This window comes from Salmo salar, chromosome ssa06 (assembly GCF_905237065.1).
Source record: "Salmo salar chromosome ssa06, Ssal_v3.1, whole genome shotgun sequence".
Lineage (NCBI taxonomy): Eukaryota > Metazoa > Chordata > Actinopteri > Salmoniformes > Salmonidae > Salmo > Salmo salar.
The window spans coordinates 68,714,451-68,734,328 of record NC_059447.1 but is presented as its reverse complement, the minus strand read 5'-3'; the positions used below and the strand labels follow the sequence as shown (position 1 = coordinate 68,734,328).

General features: G+C 43.1%; 1 protein-coding gene across 2 annotated transcripts in view; it reads right to left on the bottom strand.

Annotated features, from left to right (window-relative positions):
* The window catches only part of LOC106607926 (protein tyrosine phosphatase non-receptor type 14), a 95,809-nt gene that overhangs the window by 14,693 nt on the left and 61,238 nt on the right, over nucleotides 1-19,878 (bottom strand). For both annotated transcript variants that reach the window (XM_045720928.1, XM_045720929.1), the window contains exons 4-11: nucleotides 13,069-13,166; nucleotides 11,280-11,347; nucleotides 10,111-10,181; nucleotides 5,742-5,829; nucleotides 3,697-3,785; nucleotides 3,388-3,475; nucleotides 1,231-1,313; nucleotides 252-312 (exon numbers count right to left, since the gene is read on the bottom strand). In XM_045720928.1, coding sequence (XP_045576884.1) covers nucleotides 252-312; nucleotides 1,231-1,313; nucleotides 3,388-3,475; nucleotides 3,697-3,785; nucleotides 5,742-5,829; nucleotides 10,111-10,181; nucleotides 11,280-11,347; nucleotides 13,069-13,166 — 646 coding nt within the window. The remainder of the gene's footprint in view (nucleotides 1-251; nucleotides 313-1,230; nucleotides 1,314-3,387; nucleotides 3,476-3,696; nucleotides 3,786-5,741; nucleotides 5,830-10,110; nucleotides 10,182-11,279; nucleotides 11,348-13,068; nucleotides 13,167-19,878) is intronic.

Here is a 19,878-nt window from a genome sequence, read left to right as displayed (position 1 = left end):
ACAACACTCAAACAACGCCCTAACCACCCACCACCACCACCGCCTGGGTTAGGGCTGCCCTGATAGAGAGGGGCTTTAAATCATCCTACAGTCTGAATTCAAACTTTAACCCTATAATACACAAGCTACTCTTCAGAGCTCAACTAGTGGCAAGCAAAGATAGCAAGGAACTTCTATTGCATTTCTAATGAATATATCTAACATGCAAGAGGAGCCAAACAAACGAGACATGACTGAGTGATTGACAGTACCAGAGAGAGGCGGTGGGTCCAGGTGGGGCGCCTCCTGATAGGTGCAGGGGAGTGGGCGGGTCTAAGGGGAGAGAGACAGAGAGAGAGAGAGAGAGAGAGAGAGACAGAGAGAGAGACAGAGAGAGAGAGAGGGAGAGGGAGAGACAGAGAGAGAGAGAGAGAGACAGAGACAGACAGAGAGAGACATAGAGAGAGAGAGGGAGAGAGAGACAGAGACAGAGATTAGTGATGGGCATTTAGGGATGAGTCTTTTAGGTGAGCGGGCTCATTTGGCTCCGTTCAATGTTTAAAAATCAACGTAGAGTCATGAAAAAATTGCTAATCTCCAATGTACAGCCCAAAAGGTAGGCTACCATTACGGCAGACTGTAAAATGAGCATTCAAAAATGTTTGACCTGGCCAAATTACTAGATGGCCTGCAAAAAAAAGTAGTTTTTTTTAAGCACTGAAAAAATCAGCGTGGATCAGATTGACGCATACTATTTCTTGTTTGTACTGCAGTGAGGATTCATCCTCTTAGAGAATTATTTAGTAACTTATCTGCAGATAAACCTTGTTTTGAGCTCAAAAAGCCGTAGTAGCATTATGAAAATCCGGGAGCCAAATGAACGTCTCTTTCACTGATGCGAATCGCTTCCAGATGTTCACCAAAAAAGATCAGTTCAAAAAGAGCTGTTCGTTCGCAAACGACCCATCACGAATAAAGATGGTGGCCCCCATGCACTTACCACAAATTCTTAGTTCAGCTAATTTCACCATATTGTACATTTCTCTCCATGACTCTTTTCTTGAATAGTCATTGGCACAGTATACATGACCCCAATGTTTGCTTCAAGATGCCGAAAAATAAGATAATGCTGATTTATTGGCACATTGAACCATAGTTATAAAACTCAGTGGATAGTGCTAAAACAATGACGTCATATCTGAATTTTGCCATGGTGGAAACCTGACAGTATAACTTAATGTTAAGACTCACTCTGCACAGATCTTGTTCTGTTTGTAGAACTTGTGTCTGGCCGTGAAGAGCCGAGCGATGTACTTGGACAGCTCTATGTCATCCTGTGGACACACACACACCATGACACACAACACAAGTACACAATGTCAACACACCACAACACACATCACACGTACACAATGTCAACACACAACACATGTACACAATGTCAACACACCCCGACACACATCACATGTACACAATGTCAACACACGTACACAATGTCAACACACAACACATGTACACAATGTCAACACACCCCGACACACATCACATGTACACAATGTCAACACACGTACACAATGTCAACACACAACACATGTACACAATGTCAACACACCCCGACACACATCACATGTACACAATGTCAACACGTACACAATGTCAACACACAACACATGTACACAATGTCAACACATGTACACAATGTCAACACACGTACACAATGTCAACACATGTACACAATGTCAACACATGTACACAATGTCAACACACGTACACAATGTCAACACACGTACACAATGTCAACACACCATGACACACAACACATGTACACAATGTCAACACATGTACACAATGTCAACACATGTACACAATGTCAACACATGTACACAATGTCAACACACCACGACACACAACACATGTACACAATGTCAACACATGTACACAATGTCAACACACGTACACAATGTCAACACACAACACATGTACACAATGTCAACACACGTACACAATGTCAACACATGTACACAATGTCAACACACGTACACAATGTCAACACACCATGACACACAACACATGTACACAATGTCAACACATGTACACAATGTCAACACATGTACACAATGTCAACACATGTACACAATGTCAACACACCACGACACATGTACACAATGTCAACACATGTACACAATGTCAACACACGTACACAATGTCAACACACGTACACAATGTCAACACACCATGACACACACAACATTGGGTGTTATGACTGGCACATTCAGAAATGATTTTTATTGTATAATGTGATACAAATGGCAAATATTTTCCAAAAGGGAAACCTCCTCACCCCACATCGTATCCGAGTGTGTGTGTGTGTGTGTGTGTGTGTGTGTGTGTATGTTTATCTGTGTCCTGTGAGACGGCTTTGTGTGTTCTGTTGTTAGATATGACACTCACCGTGTGTGTTCTGTTGTTAGATATAACACTCACCGTGTGTGTTCTGTTGTTAGATATAACACTCACCGTGTGTGTTCTGTTGTTAGATATGACACTCACCGTGTGTGTTCTGTTGTTAGATATGACACTCACCGTGTGTGTTCTGTTGTTAGATATAACACTCACCGTGTGTGTTCTGTTGTTAGATATGACACTCACCGTGTGTGTTCTGTTGTTAGATATAACACTCACCGTGTGTGTTCTGTTGTTAGATATAACACTCACCGTGTGTGTTCTGTTGTTAGATATAACACTCACCGTGTGTGTTCTGTTGTTAGATATGACACTCACCGTGTGTGTTCTGTTGTTAGATATGACACTCACCGTGTGTGTTCTGTTGTTAGATATGACACTCACCGTGTGTGTTCTGTTGTTAGATATAACACTCACCGTGTGTGTTCTGTTGTTAGATATAACACTCACCGTGTGTGTTCTGTTGTTAGATATAACACTCACCGTGTGTGTTCTGTTGTTAGATATAACACTCACCGTGTGTGTTCTGTTGTTAGATATGACACTCACCGTGTGTGTTCTGTTGTTAGATATGACACTCACCGTGTGTGTTCTGTTGTTAGATATAACACTCACCGTGTGTGTTCTGTTGTTAGATATAACACTCACCGTGTGTGTTCTGTTGTTAGATATAACACTCACCGTGTGTGTTCTGTTGTTAGATATAACACTCACCGTGTGTGTTCTGTTGTTAGATATGACACTCACCGTGTGTGTTCTGTTGTTAGATATAACACTCACCGTGTGTGTTCTGTTGTTAGATATGACACTCACCGTGTGTGTTCTGTTGTTAGATATAACACTCACCGTGTGTGTTCTGTTGTTAGATATGACACTCACCGTGTGTGTTCTGTTGTTAGATATAACACTCACCGTGTGTGTTCTGTTGTTAGATATGACACTCACCGTGTGAAACATGATGGTATCATCTTTACTGGTTATCTCTACTGTGATGGCCGACTTGTTGTGCGCTATGTTACCAATGTCTTTCCATCTGTATCACACACACACACATACAGACAGAACCCACACACACACCCATGCATGTGCACAGATACACAGGCACGCACGCACGCACACCCACAAACAAACACACACACCCACACAGGGACACACATGCGTACAGTTTAGTATAGGTTAATGTTACTTCATTTCCTTTAGCAAGGCAAACCCAACCAATAGCAAAAGGTGTTGAGGGGTGAGAGGAAGACCCACCTGTGGTGCATGATGGACCTGCCGTTCCTGTGTTTGACGAAGACTCCGATGAAGGACACACCAATGAAGATGTCATTGGTGTAGGTGTCCTGTGAAAGAAATACTTATGTATTAAAGTATGGAAAATCATGTAGTGGTGTGTATGTGTGTATGTGTGTGTGTATATGTGTGTGTGTATGTGTGTGTGTGTATGTGTGTGTATATGTGTGTGTGTGTGTGTGTGTGTATCTGTGTGTATGTCTGTGTGTGTGTGTGTGTGTGTGTGTGTGTGTGTGTGTGTGTGTATGTATGTATGTATGTATGTGTGTGTGTGTATGTGTGTGTATGTGTGTGTATATGTGTGTGTGTGTGTATGTATGTATGTATGTATGTATGTATGTATGTATGTGTGTGTGTGTATGTATGTATGTATGTACAGTGCCTTGCGAAAGTATTCGGCCCCCTTGAACTTTTTGACCTTTTGCCACATTTCAGGCTTCAAACATAAAGATATAAAACTGTAATTTTTTGTGAAGAATCAACAACAAGTGGGACACAATCATGAAGTGGAACGAAATTTATTGGATATTTCAAACTTTTTTAACAAATAAAAAACTGAAAAATTGGGCGTGCAAAATTATTCAGCCCCCTTAAGTTAATACTTTGTAGCGCCACCTTTTGCTGCGATTACAGCTGTAAGTCGCTTGGGGTATGTCTCTATCAGTTTTGCACATCGAGAGACTGAACTTTTTGCCCATTCCTCCTTGCAAAACAGCTCGAGCTCAGTGAGGTTGGATGGAGAGCGTTTGTGAACAGCAGTTTTCAGTTCTTTCCACAGATTCTCGATTGGATTCAGGTCCGGACTCCATCAGGTTTTCTTCCAGAATGGTCCTGTATTTGGCTCCATCCATCTTCCCATCAATTTTAAACATCTTCCCTGCCCCTGCTGAAGAAAAGCAGGCCCAAACCATGATGCTGCCACCACCATGTTTGACAGTGGGGATGGTGTGTTCAGGGTGATGAGCTGTGTTGCTTTTACGCCAAACATAACGTTTTGCATTGTTGCCAAAAAGTTCGATTTTGGTTTCATCTGACCAGAGCACCTTCTTCCACATGTTTGGTGTGTCTCCCAGGTGGCTAGTGGCAAACTTTAAATGACACTTTTTATGGATATCTTTAAGAAATGGCTTTCTTCATGCCACTCTTCCATAAAGGCCAGATTTGTGCAGTATACGACTGATTGTTGTCCTATGGACAGAGTCTCCCACCTCAGCTGTAGATCTCTGCAGTTCATCCAGAGTGATCATGGGCTTCTTGGCTGCATCTCTGATCAGTCTTCTCCTTGTATGAGCTGAAAGTTTAGAGGGACGGCCGGGTCTTCGTAGATTTGCCGTGGTCTGATACTCCTTCCATTTCAATATTATCGCTTGCACAGTGCTCCTTGGGATGTTTAAAGCTTGGGCAATCTTTTTGTATCCAAATCCGGCTTTAAACATCTCCACAACAGTATCTCGGACCTGCCTGGTGTGTTCCTTGTTCTTCATGATGCTCTCTGCACTTTAAACGGACCTCTGAGACTATCACAGAGCAGGTGCATTTATACGGAGACTTGATTACACACAGGTGGATTCTATTTATCATCATTAGTCATTTAGGTCAACATTGGATCATTCAGAGATCCTCACTGAACTTCTGGAGAGAGTTTGCTGCACTGAAAGTACAGGGGCTGAATAATTTAGCACGGCCAATTTTTCAGTTTTTTATTTGTTAAAAAAGTTTGAAATATCCAATAAATTTCATTCCACTTCATAATTGTGTCCCACTTGTTGTTGATTCTTCACAAAAAATTACAGTTTTATATCTTTATGTTTGAAGCCTGAAATGTGGCAAAAGGTCGAAAAGTTCAAGGGGGCCGAATACTTTCGCAAGGCACTGTATGTATGTATGTATGTATGTATGTATGTATGTGTGTGTGTGTGTGTGTGTGTGCGTGCGTGCGTGCGTGTGTGTGTATGTGTGTATGTGTGTGTGTATGTATGTGTGTGTGTGTGTGCGTGTAGACACACCTTAGCAGCAAAGCTCTCCTGTCCAAAGCCATCCAGCTTCTCTACCTCCTTGATATAGAGCAACTCTGCTTCTGCAAGCTGCATTCGACTGAAACACACACATCATAAATATCACACACACCCACACACACGCGCACATACACACGGGGGGTGATAAAGGCCATAAACAAACCGAAGGGAACACCTTACTAACACCTTGTTGAACGAGTCGCATCACAACGGAATTCTATCTTGATAAATCCAACGCTTCAAAGAAATGGTGTCCATAAATCGAAACCAACATTTTGGCAGCTTTATGAAAGTAAATATAAACCAGTCTAAATTATAGGTTGCAATGACAGAAAACTAAAAAATAGGTTAGCGACCTAATAGCTAGAATTGTTTATAACTTACCCCATCTCTGGTGAGCACATCGGAGAAATGTAATATTGTTTAGGAAAGAGACAGGCCTCCGGTGTCAGCTGAGCTAACGGCAGCTACATTCTTAGAGTGATTGTATATGTTTTTGGATACATCCAACACAATCCAGAATGATTTGATTGAAGCAGTCAGTGATATAAGGACAGACAAATGGACTTCATTTGAAAGTAAACGTAGGCCTAAATGCAACTTTCTTTGCAATTTTCAGGTTAGACTACTGTTGAAAAAACATCAGAATAAATGCTTATTAGCCCATTCAAACTTCTAAAATGTTATCTGGGGCTGGCTAAAAACACGACGGCTCTTGTTTAATGAAACAATATCATTTATTTCCATGTTATATCAAAACCATGTTCGCTATAACAAAACAAACCATCTCAAGCAACATATAGCCTAACAGAGCTAAACACAAAGGCACTTTTTAATGAAACGACCACAGTGCATAGGCTATAGGCCTTTTATCCATCCCTTTAAATGCCCGTGGAGCTGGGTGATTTTATAGCCTAGAATATAATGACAAAAATAGAAAGATGGGACCAAAAAAGTTATAATCCCAAAGTTGTCTGTCTGTCTGACTGCCTGCTCCTACCCTGTACTATGATTAAGCCCCGATAACAGTGACATGAAAAACGCAAGGCAGAGGCAATTCTAGCTTTCACACGTGCGCTGACACGTTTACGCGTTCAACAAGGTGTCTGAGCGTGTCAACATGTCTCCATTGACAGTACATGTCAACTCTAGATGCTTCTTTAGGCACTAAGTTACACGTCAGGTGACTTGGTGAGACGTATCAGTAGCTACGTTAGGCTCTATTTAGTCCCCATATCACCCCTTATACACACAAACACACACATATCATACATATATCACACACACACACACAATTGGAATACTTATACGGCGCCTTCAGAAAGTATTCATACCCTTGACTTATTCAACATTTTCTTGTGTTACAGCCTGAATTCAAAATGGATTAAATTGCAATTTTTTTCCTTTACCCATATACACACAATACCCCATAACGACAAAGTGAAAATATGTTTTTTTTTTATGTTTGTAAATCTATTGAAAATTAAATACAGAAATATCGCATTTACATAAGTATTTACAATCCTGATTCAATACATGTTAGAATCACATTTGGCAGCAATTACAGCTGTGAGTCTTTCAGGGTACGTATGTAAGAGCTTTGCACACCAGGATTGTACAACATTTGTCCATTATTCTTTTTAAAATTCTTCAAGCTCTGTCAAGTTGATTGTTGATCATTGCTAGACAGCCATTTTCAAGTAGTAGATTATCAAGCAAATTTAAATCAACACTGTAACTAGGCCACTCAGGAACATTCAATGTCGTGTTGGTAAGAAATTCCAGTGTATATTTGGCCTTGTGTTTTAGGTTATTGTCCTACTGAAAGGTGAATTTGTTTCCCAGTGTTTGTTTGAAAGCAGACTGACTCCAGTGTATATTTGGCCAGGTTATTGTCCTGCTGTCCACGGTGAATTTGTCTTCCAGTGTCTGTTGGAAAGAAGACTGAACCAGGTTTTCCTCTAGGATTTTGCCTGTGCTTAACTCTATACCATTTATTTTTATCCTCAGAAACTCCCTTGCCAATGACAAGCATACCCATAACATGATGCAGCCACCACCATGCTTGAAAATATGATGAGTAGTACTCAGGGATGTGTTGGATTTTCCCCATACATAACGCTTTGTATTCAGGACATGAGGTACATTTCTTTGCCAAATTTTGGGCAGTTTTACTTTAGTACCTTATTGCCTTATTTTTTATTCTGTATAGGCTTCCTTCTTTTCACTCTGTCATTTAGGTTAGTATTGTGGAGTAACTACAATGCTGTTGATCCATCCTCAGTTTTCTCATAACACAGCCATTAAACTCTGTAACTGTTTTAAAGTCACCATTGGCCCCTGAAATCCCTGAGCGGTTTCCTTCCTCTCCGGAAACTGAGTTAGGAAGAACACCTGTGTCTTTGTAGTCACTGGGTGTATTGATACACCATCCAAAGTGTATTTAATAACTTCACCATGCTCTAAGGGATATTTAATGTCTGTTTCCCCCCCCCCCCCCATCTACAAATAGGTGCCCTTGCAAGGCATTGGAAAACCTCCCTGGACTTTGAGGTTGAATCCGTGTTTGAAATTCACTGCTCGACTGAGGGACCTTACAGATAATTGTATGTGTGGGGTATAGAGATAAGGAAGTCATTAAAAAATAATTTTAAACACAATTTTTGTCACGTCCTGAGCATAGAAAGATGTTATTTTCTATGGTAGAGTAGGTCAGGGCGTGACAGGTTTTTCCCCTATGTTTTCTATTTCTATGTTGTCAGGTTCTAGTTTTGTATTTCTATGTTGGGGTTTTGTTTGGGATGATCTCCAATTAGAGGCAGCTGGTCCTTGTTGTCTCTAATAGGAGATCATACTTAAGTAGGGGGTTTTTCCACCTGGGTTTGTGGGAGATTGTTTTTGAGTACGGTTATGTTAACTCTGCGTCACGGTTTGTTGTGTTTGTTATTCAGTTTATTTATATGTATTGCATAGTTTCACAGTGTAAATAAAATGTGGAACGACACACACGCTGCACTTTGGTCCACTCCTCCTTTCGACAACCGTGACGATTTTTGTACACAGAGTGAGTCCATGCAACTTATTATGTGACTTAAGAAACTTTTTTACTTCTGAACTTATTTAAGCTTACCTTAATAAAGGGGTTGAATACTTATTGACTCAAGACATTTCAGCTTTTCATTTTTAATGAATTAGTAAAGATTTCTGAAAATACAATTCCACTTTGACATTATGGGTTATTATGTGTAGGCCAGCGACACAAAATCTCAATGTAATACATTTTAAATTCAGGCTGTAACACAACAAAATGTGGAAAAAGTCAAGGGGTGTGAATACTTTCTGAAGGCACTGAAACACTGCATTGCACTGAAACATTGGACCCAAATATAAATATTTTAAGGACCGGTCACATGCTTGGACCAAGTAACTCCTCATGAGACAATTGTATATCATTCTAATGATATACAATCGCAATTTATATGACATATAATCATTATACTAATATAGATACAGGTATTCTATACAAATACTTAGAATAACCAGTGGACACATGAGCAGTGTGGTGTATAGTACACTCTTAGAAAAAAAGGTGCTATTTAGAACCTAAAAGGTTTTTTTTGACTGTCCTCATAGGAGAACCCTTTAAAGAACCCTTTTTGGGTTCAGGTAGAACCCTTTTGATTCCAGGTAGAACCCTTTTGGGTTCCATGTAAAATCCCTTCCTCAAAGTTCTACATGGAACCAAAAAGGGTTCTTCCTAAAACCAAAAAGGGTTCTACCTGGAACCAAAAATAGTTATATATCCTATGGTGATGGCAAAAGAACCCTTTTGGAACCCTTTTTCAAAGAGTGTAGGGCTTTGTAGTCTTTAGGATAGTGTTATGAACAGGAAGCCTGTAGGAGCAGTGTAGTTTACAGTAGGACTTGGTAGACTGTAGGGTGGTGTTATGAACAGGAAGCCTGTAGGAGCAGTGTAGTTTACAGTAGGACTTGGTAGACTGTAGGGTGGTGTTATGAACAGGAAGCCTGTAGGAGCAGTGTAGTTTACAGTAGGACTTGGTAGACTGTAGGGTGGTGTTATGAACAGGAAGCCGGTAGGAGCAGTGTAGTTTACAGTAGGACTTGGTAGACTGTAGGGTGGTGTTATGAACAGGAAGCCTGTAGGAGCAGTGTAGTTTACAGTAGGACTTGGTAGACTGTAGGGTGGTGTTATGAACAGGAAGCCGGTAGGAGCAGTGTAGTTTACAGTAGGACTTGGTAGACTGTAGGGTGGTGTTATGAACAGGAAGCCTGTAGGAGCAGTGTAGTTTACAGTAGGACTTGGTAGACTGTAGGGTGGTGTTATGAACAGGAAGCCTACCAGTGACTCTTATGTTCCTCCGCCACCTTCTGAGTCCACTCCTCGAGCACCTCATCTACATGAGGCCAGTTCTGAGAGGGTGGAGAGAGAGAGAGGGAGAGAGGGAGAGAGGGAGAGAGAGAGAGGGAGAGAGAGATAGGGAGAGAGGAAGAGAGAGAGAGAGAGAGAGAGGGAGAGAGAGGGAGAGAGGGAGAGAGAGAGAGAGAGAGAGAGAGAGGGAGAGAGGGAGAGAGACCGATAGAGGAAGTGAAAGAGAAAGCAAGCCAGGGAGGTATAGGGGGGTGACAGGGAAAGAAGTGATGGGGTGAAAGAGAAAGTGGACATTAATCTCTGCAGGACTTGAGCGAACAGAGAGAATGAGCTATATCAGGTTCCACACACAGCCTTCATATTCACCCCTTCAACACCCACTCACTACCCCTCCATTAGAGCACTCCATCACTGAGTGTATGTGTGTGAGTGTGTGTGTGTGTTTCAGAGCGGGAGAGAAAAATTACTCTATGCAGGCCTCAGATATCCATTGTCATCGCTCGCTCTCTCTTTCTTCCCCCTCCTCCTCTATGTTTCTCTATGCATATTAGTTTGTCTCTGTAACCACCTTCTTTATCCTCTATTCTTCTCCTTCCTTTATCCCTCACTCTCTCTACTACCTCTCCTTACTCCCCACACACTCCCTCTCTCTTCCTACATCTCAGTTCATCTCTCCCTCCATCTCTCCCTCCCTCCATCTCTCCCTCCCTCCATCTCTCCCTCCCTCCATCTCTAAGCAGGGCCTCTTGTCTGTGTGTCAGTCAGGGATGCAGGTAGAACACAGGAGGAGGACGTACACAGGAGAGCTAGGAATCTGTGGCCTCCGGCTACACACGCAAGCACTCACTCACTCACTCACTCACTCACTCACTCACTCACTCACTCACTCACTCACTCACTCACTCACTCACTCACTCACTCACTCACTCACTCACTCACTCACTCACTCACTCACTCACTCACTCACTCACGCACACCTGAGCTTTCTTAAACATCTGAGACAGGCAACATCAAACACACACCTGAGAATACTGACTGAGAGCACACACACCTGAGCACTGAAAAACACACACACACACACACACACACACACACACACACACACACTACTGAGAGGTGTAGTGTGACAGTTGACTCACCACTGGGAAGAGCACGTACTCCCTAAGGAAGTCCTGAGACAGGAACTGTGTGAAATCCCCAAAGTCAGCTAGAAGAGAGGAGAGAACACACTGAGATCTACACTCAACTCTACACACACTGAGATCTACACTCACTGAGATCTACACTCAACTCTACACTCACTGAGATCTACACTCAACTCTACACACACTGAGATCTACACTCACTGAGATCTACACTCAACTCTACACTCACTGAGATCTACACGCAACTCTACACACACTGATATCTACACTCACTGAGATCTACACTCACTGAGATCTACACACACTGAGATCTACACTCACGGAGATCTACACTCAACTCTACACACACGGAGATCTACACTCACTGAGATCTACACTCACTGAGATCTACACTCACTGAGATCTACACTCACTGAGATCTACACTCACTGAGATCTACACTCAACTCTACACACACTGAGATCTACACTCAACTCTACACACACTGAGATCCACACTCAACTCACCAACTCATTGACATGAAACACATGGATAGAGTTCCAGTAACTTCCACCAGATTCCCAGGTATGCAGAAATCCTTGTTGGAAAATTACAGATGTCCTGCTTATTCCCTCCTAATTCTGTGAATCTTCCAACTGGATTTTCAGGAAAACCTGGGAATTCAGGCAAAGTTGATGGAATTTTTCTACCCTACACACGGAACACATACATCATCTGAGGATGTTATACGCTTTTGGAGAAAAAGGTGCTATCTAGAACCTTAAAGGGTTCTTCGGCTGTCCCCATAGGTAGAACCCTTTTGGTTCCAGGTAGAACCCTTTTAGGTTTTATGTTGAACCCTTTCCTTTTGAAACCCTTTTGTTTTTCTAAGAGTGTACTCTTAAGGATATATGAACTATATAACACAAGGGAGAAACACCTTCCATAGGCATAGACAGGAACTGTAGTCGGATGACCTCAAAGATACATAGAAACTAGAAACCCTAATAGCACCTACAGTATCTGTAGCAGGCATGCTCACGTCAACCCTGCCATACACACATATCCCTGGCCCTGTGATGTCATGTTGGGGTTTGGGTCTGTCCTGGTTCATCCTACCCAACCCTCCATTGATAAAAGGAAATGACATACAGCTACTGTCTGTCTGGACAATGTACAGTACTATCTCCAGATACACCGAGGTAGCTACATCCTTTAGGGCTGCTCTAATGTAATGTAATGTATGTCTGATATAGAGGGGTGTAGTGTAGAATCCATCCTCCCTACAGATAAGGTTCTTCCTGCCATGGCTAACCTTGGTGTTAGCGATAAGCTAACGACTGTTTACATTCCCCCGAGACACAGGGCCCAGGGACAGCAGGAGAGAGAGAGAGAGAGAGAGAAAGAGAGTGTGTGTTTGTGTTGCGGGGTTGGAAGATTACAGGGTCACCAACAAGGCCAAGAAAGTGTGTGTGCGTGTCTGTGTGTGTGAAAAGTGGATGTGTGTGTTTGCAAATGCACGCGTGTGCATGCATGTGCGTGTGTGTGTGTGTGTGTGTGTGTGTGTGTGTGTGTGTGTGTGTGTGTGTGTGTGTGTGTGTTGTGGAAAGGAATCCTGATAGGAACTCAAGTGGACTCAGCTCTTCTGGCGGTATGCAGCCATATTAGGTAGTGAACCCAGGATGATCTAAGAAAGTGTGAGTCTCTCTCTCTCTCTATCTCCCTCTGGACTTAGGGTTTAAGTAGGACATAAAACGAGGTCAGTAGTAAAGCTTGGGGTATACTCCTGTGTACTCTGTCTTACCTTGCACTGCTAGGCCTGCTAGTCTGATGCCCTGCTCTACGGTACAGTGGAGACGTCCATCCAGCACCTCCTTCTTCACCTGCAGGTAGTACTGATACCTAACGAGAAGACAAGTGTCACATACTGAGAGCATAAAACACACAGTAAGGGAATTACTAAACACAAGAAGAACGCAACATACAGATGTAGGATCTTCATTTGAGCCAGTTTGCTACAGAAGTAAAATAATCCTGCAGCAACAGGAAATGTGGATTATTATGTGGATTATAATTCATGAACGTTTATTGTAGGTCTTCATCAAGTTTGACATTTCTAAATGGAAATTACAAACGTCAGAAGCCATTTGAAACCTCAAGCACACAACACGTTTTACATTTCCTGCATTGCAAGAACGTTCTGCTGCAACAGGGTGATCAAATGAAGATCCTGTAGGAATGTTACCTGCAAACTCCGGTAGTAAAAGCAACGGAAATATTACCACACTGTTACTAGGAATAAGTGAATCACTACTACGGAGGGTTGTAGCCACCAGTTTGTGCAACACTGACTCATGTTCTTGGTTGGAGTAGTGAATCAGCTATGTCTAGCTGTGGCTGGACTAGAGTTATGACTGGGGGTTGGAGTAGTGAATCAGCTATGTCTAGCTGTGGCTGGACTAGAGTTATGACTGGGTGTTGGAGTAGTGAATCAGCTATGTCTAGCTGTGGCTGGACTAGAGTTATGACTGGGGGTTGGAGTAGTGAATCAGCTATGTCTAGCTGTGGCTGGACTAGAGTTATGACTGGGGGTTGGAGTAGTGAACCACCTATGTCTAGCTGTGGCTGGACTAGAGTTATGACTGGGGGTTGGAGTAGTGAACCACCTATGTCTAGCTGTGGCTGGACTAGAGTTATGACTGGGTGTTGGAGTAGTGAATCAGCTATGTCTAGCTGTGGCTGGACAAGAGTTATGACTGGGTGTTGGAGTAGTGAATCAGCTATGTCTAGCTGTGGCTGGACTAGAGTTATGACTGGGTGTTGGAGTAGTGAATCAGCTATGTCTAGCTGTGGCTGGACTATAGTTATGACTGGGGGTTGGAGTAGTGAACCAGCTATGTCTAGCTGTGGCTGGACTAGAGTTATGACTGGGGGTTGGAGTAGTGAACCAGCTATGTCTAGCTGTGGCTGGACTAGAGTTATGACTGGGTGTTGGAGTAGTGAACCAGCTATGTCTAGCTGTGGCTGGGCTAGAGTTATGACTGGGGGTTGGAGTAGTGAACCAGCTATGTCTAGCTGTGGCTGGACTAGTTATGACTGGGTGTTGGAGTAGTGAACCAGCTATGTCTAGCTGTGGCTGGGCTAGAGTAGTGAACCAGCTATGTCTAGCTGTGGCTGGGCTAGAGTAGTGAACCAGCTATGTCTAGCTGTGGCTGGACTAGAGTTATGACTGGGTGTTGGAGTAGTGAACCAGCTATGTCTAGCTGTGGCTGGACTAGAGTAGTGAACCAGCTATGTCTAGCTGTGGCTGGACTAGAGTTATGACTGGGTGTTGGAGTAGTGAATCAGCTATGTCTAGCTGTGGCTGGACTAGAGTTATGACTGGGGGTTGGAGTAGTGAACCAGCTTTGTCTAGCTGTGGCTGGACTAGAGTTATGACTGAGTGTTGGAGTAGTGAACCAGCTATGTCTAGCTGTGGCTGGACTAGAGTTATGACTGGGTGTTGGAGTAGTGAACCAGCTATGTCTAGCTGTGGCTGGGCTAGAGTAGTGAACCAGCTATGTCTAGCTGTGGCTGGACTAGAGTTATGACTGGGTGTTGGAGTAGTGAACCAGCTATGTCTAGCTGTGGCTGGGCTAGAGTTATGACTGGGTGTTGGAGTTGTGAACCAGCTATGTCTAGCTTTGGCTGGACTAGAGTTATGACTGGGTGTTGGAGTAGTGAACCAGCTATGTCTAGCTGTGGCTGGGCTAGAGTTATGACTGGGGGTTGGAGTAGTGAACCAGCTATGTCTAGCTGTGGCTGGACTAGAGTTATGACTGGGTGTTGGAGTAGTGAATCAGCTATGTCTAGCTGTGGCTGGGCTAGAGTTATGACTGGGGGTTGGAGTAGTGAACCACCTATGTCTAGCTGTGGCTGGACTAGTTATGACTGGGTGTTGGAGTAGTGAACCAGCTATGTCTAGCTGTGGCTGGACTAGAGTTATGACTGGGGGTTGGAGTAGTGAACCAGCTATGTCTAGCTGTGGCTGGACTAGAGTTATGACTGGGTGTTGGAGTAGTGAACCAGCTATGTCTAGCTGTGGCTGGACTAGTTATGACTGGGTGTTGGAGTAGTGAACCAGCTATGTCTAGCTGTGGCTGGACTAGAGTTATGACTGGGGGTTGGAGTAGTGAACCAGCTATGTCTAGCTGTGGCTGGACTAGAGTAGTGAACCAGCTATGTCTAGCTGTGGCTGGACTAGAGTTATGACTGGGGGTTGGAGTAGTGAACCAGCTATGTCTAGCTGTGGCTGGACTAGAGTAGTGAACCAGCTATGTCTAGCTGTGGCTGGACTAGAGTTATGACTGGGGGTTGGAGTAGTGAACCAGCTATGTCTAGCTGTGGCTGGACTAGAGTTATGACTGGGGGTTGGAGCAGAGTGCTAGCTAGGTAGTCTCTGAAATCCCAAACCTAGGGCAGCAAAGCTGTAACATTGGTACATTGGAGACAGACACCTGTCTAGAACAGTGGTATTCAAAGTCGGGGTCGCGGTGGAACTGCAGTGGGGTCACAAAATAAAACAAAATTAAAAGTACAGATTAATGTATGGGACAATATACAACGTTTCTGTGAAAGATCACTTAAATTGAATAAATGTATTTATTGGTTTCTTTGCATTTTGATAATGATGAAAATGTAATGCATTGAAGGTTTTTTTTGTGTAAAAATGGAAATGTACCGATTTTAAGGTTGTTTCATTAGATTTGGGTTGGGGTTGTGAGAATCTTTTGTGACAAAATGGGGTCCCCACTGGTGTTATGACTGTGGGTGGCTCGGCCACTGGTTTGCCAGAGGTAAGTTGATATGATACTTTTCAGACTTGGCCCAGAGCGACCTTCACAGAGTGTGGTTAGAGTGCCAAAATAAAGTGAAAGAACAGGACGAAACGTACAGCTTTTCAGGGATTCCAAATCATTTCCCCCCCCATTTTAGGCCTTGATTAAATTTTGTGTTTGACTTTTGGGCAGGGTGAAGTAGTCACACAAGGCCACACATTAGAGAAGAGAGAGAAGAGAGGGGGAGAGTGAGAGAATGAGGGAAAGAGAGAGGGCAGTTAATGAGAGAGGGAGGGGGAGAGAAGGAAAGTGTGAGAGAAAGTCAAAACGGTCCATTATCAAAACAGAGCAGTGTCAGGGGTGAGTCCAGCTGACCAGTTTCAGCTGCAAAGAACTTGCTGGTTTCCTGTTTGTTACCATGGCTACCACAGTGAGTGTTTCCACTGGAGGCTGTGAGACACCTTTCCACACACACACACACACACACACACACACACACACACACACACACACACACACACAGAGGGCAGTTCATAGGGGAACATGCATCAGGCTGTACATGCCAGAGTCTACAAACTGTGGTCTGGAAATCACCAAGCCATCCCTGCATGCTTAGTCACTCCAGCCTGCTATAGACAAGTGCAGTTCTGTTGAACTCAGCCACACAGGGGAAGTCCAGGGATAACCCATAGAGAGAATGTCATGAGCAAGACTTGTTAAAGTCACCTGTAAACTAGAAACCACTATAATATACCCCGGTCTTACTGTGTTCTTAATCTTCTTTGTCTCTCTACCTTACTTAATCATTCTCAAACTCTTCTCCTCTCTCTCTCTCTCTCTCTCTCTCCCCCCGCCTTGTCTCCCTTTCTCTCTTTCTTTTCTCACCTATCTCTCCCTCCTTCCCCCTCTCTCTCCTCGCACTCTTCCTCTCGTCTCTCTGGTTCTTTTTTTAGCTCCACTGTGTGTACTCGGGGTCTATAATCTGACCGCGCCCTTCTCCCTCACCCTGTCATTACACCGGCTGGCTGAGCTGCCATTCTGTTCCCCTGGCAACCCTCTAATTAGCTAACCCCTGGATGGGGAGGAGCCCACAGTGGTCAAGTGGGCGGTGCTTCAGCAGGAACACACTGCAGAGGTTCTGGAATGGGTTCTAGTTATGTTGCGTGAATGTTCCCTCAACGCTTAACACCCTCTTGGGTCAGAGGGGAAATGGTGTCTCGGTGCGGTTGTCTCTTTCTCTTAGGCAGAAGGATAACAACATTATGATGTTTATATTTATATATGTGAGCAGCCATGGTAGAGTGGCAGACTGTAAACTGTAGACATGATGATTGAGAAGCAAGCCAGGCCTCTTAAAGTAAACCGTCTTCAGCACAATTACATCTCTTCAAGGATAAATGAAGTTGTATAGATTAGAATCAGACTGAAAGAGAGCATGAAATAGTCCTGTACAGTCCTTAGGGTCAACTGTGTCTGCTGGTTGATTTTTATCTCACCCGGTCGGTTACTCATGCTTAGAAAACCAGGTGTTTAGGACACACCTGGTATTAGGGCAATACGGCCAAAATATCCCATCACAATATTTTTCTCATTTTTGACGACATGACGGTATTTCATGTTTTTTTTAATAACAAAGTTCAAAATATACTTAATAAGTAGTGCATGACACTAAGTCGTTTTAATGGGTCTTTCTCTCTTCTGATCTGTTTTATACTGTTCATCAAACTTCAACCCAAAATGATTTTCAGCATTTTCAACTATTTCTGCATTTTCTTCACTCAGGTGTTATCATTTCCACACTGTACCACATTTGTTTTGTCTTTGTATGCCTCTATTTTGTGAAAAAGTAACTTTTCCTTTATAAGAATTATTCCCCAGCAAACCGGGAACATTCCCAGCTAAGATTCCCATTAACTTCTAATTAGGGTTTTATCTAACATTTGATGATAACCACCCCATAACAAAGAATATTGTTGATAACAAAATTAATTGTATTATTATTAAAAAACATATACCAAAACTGGTAACACTACAATATGGTTCCATTTGTAAATTGTTTGTAGCTACATTATTAACGGTTGTTTAATCATTTGTAAATGCATTATAACAAATTGGTCAAAATAGTGTGATTGCCAGTCACTGCTTGCTAAATAGTGAGCCACTATTTACCTCCAGCTATTAACCATTTATAAATGCACTTACAAATGTGCATAATATTGAACCCTTATGTATCTTCATTCAACCTTATTTTCAATGGTTGCACAGTTAAACAATAGTTATTTTCTCACTTTTGATGTGATGCATTGCTGCTCTGTCCCAGGAACAGAAAAGTTTGGTTTTCAGACCACTGGTCAACTCCCATGTGATGTGTCATGCCCCACGTTTGAAACCCTGATGATGCATTGGTACACTTCTTTATTCCAAAAATGATGGCCTTATCTGAAGATCTCAAGCCATATTATTGATGTGGTGATTACAGCCTCGAGTCTTCTTGGGTACGATGTTACAAGCTTGGCACACCTGTATTTGGGGAATTTCTCCCATTCTTCTCTGCAGATCCCCTCAAGCTCTGTCAGGTTGGATGGGGAGCGTCGCTGCACAGCTATTTTCAGGTCTCTCCAGAGATGTTAGATTGGGTTCTGGTCCGGGCTCTGGCTGGGCCACTCAAGGACATTCAGAGACTTGTCCCAAAGCTACTCCTGCGTTGTCTTGTCTGTGTGCTTAGGGTCATTGTCCTGTTAGAAGGTGAACCTTCGCCACAGTCTGAGGTCCTAAGCGTTCGTCAAGGAGCTCTCTGTACTTCACTCCGTTCATCTTTGCATCGATCCTGACTAGTCTCACAGTCCCTGCTGCTGAAAAAAATCTCCACAGCATGATGCTGCCACCACCATGCTTCACCGTAGGGGTGGTGACAAGTTTCCTCCAGACGTGACGCTTGGCATTCAGGCCAAAGAGTTCAATCTTGGTTTCATCAGACCAGTGAATTTTGTTTCTCATGGTCTGAGAGTCTTTAGGTGCCTTTTGGCATCTCCAAGCGGGCTGTCATGTGCCTTTTACTGAGGAGTGGCTTCCATCTGGCCACTCTACAATAAATGCTTAATTGGTAGAATGCTGCAGAGATGGTTGTCCTTCTGGAAGGATCTCCCATCTCCACAGAGGAACTCTGGAGTTCTGTCAGAGTGACCATCTGGTTTTTGGTCACCTCCCTGACCAAGGCCCTTCTCCCCCGATTGCTCATTTTGGTCGGGCGGCCAGCTCTGGGAAGAGTCTTCGTTGTTCTAAACTTCTTCCATTTAAAAATGATGGAGGCCACTGTGTTCTTGGGGACCTTCAATGGGTTAGGGTTGGTTTTTGCTCTGACATGCACTGTCAACTGTGGGACCTTACATAGACAGGTGTGTGCCTTTTCAAATGATGTCAAATCAATTGAATTTACCACAGGTGGACTCCAAGTTGTAGAAACATCTCAAGGATGATCAATGGAAACAGGATGCACCTGAGCTCAATTATGATGTCATAATAGTGTAATAATACTTGAACATACACTGGGACATTCCCTGACACTATTATAAGAGTTACAGATGACTTGTACCATGTTTTACCATGTTGTAGGACTGACATCACTGGAGTTCCAAAGCCCAACATAACAACACAAAGACTCGTTATATGCCCACGTGTGTTCTGGCAATGGTTTAAGATGAACATTTGGATATTCAGTGTTCAGAGCTTTATGGTTATCTTATATTCCCATACTACTATTCCCATACTTCTATTCCCATACTTTCTCAGCCCCCCAA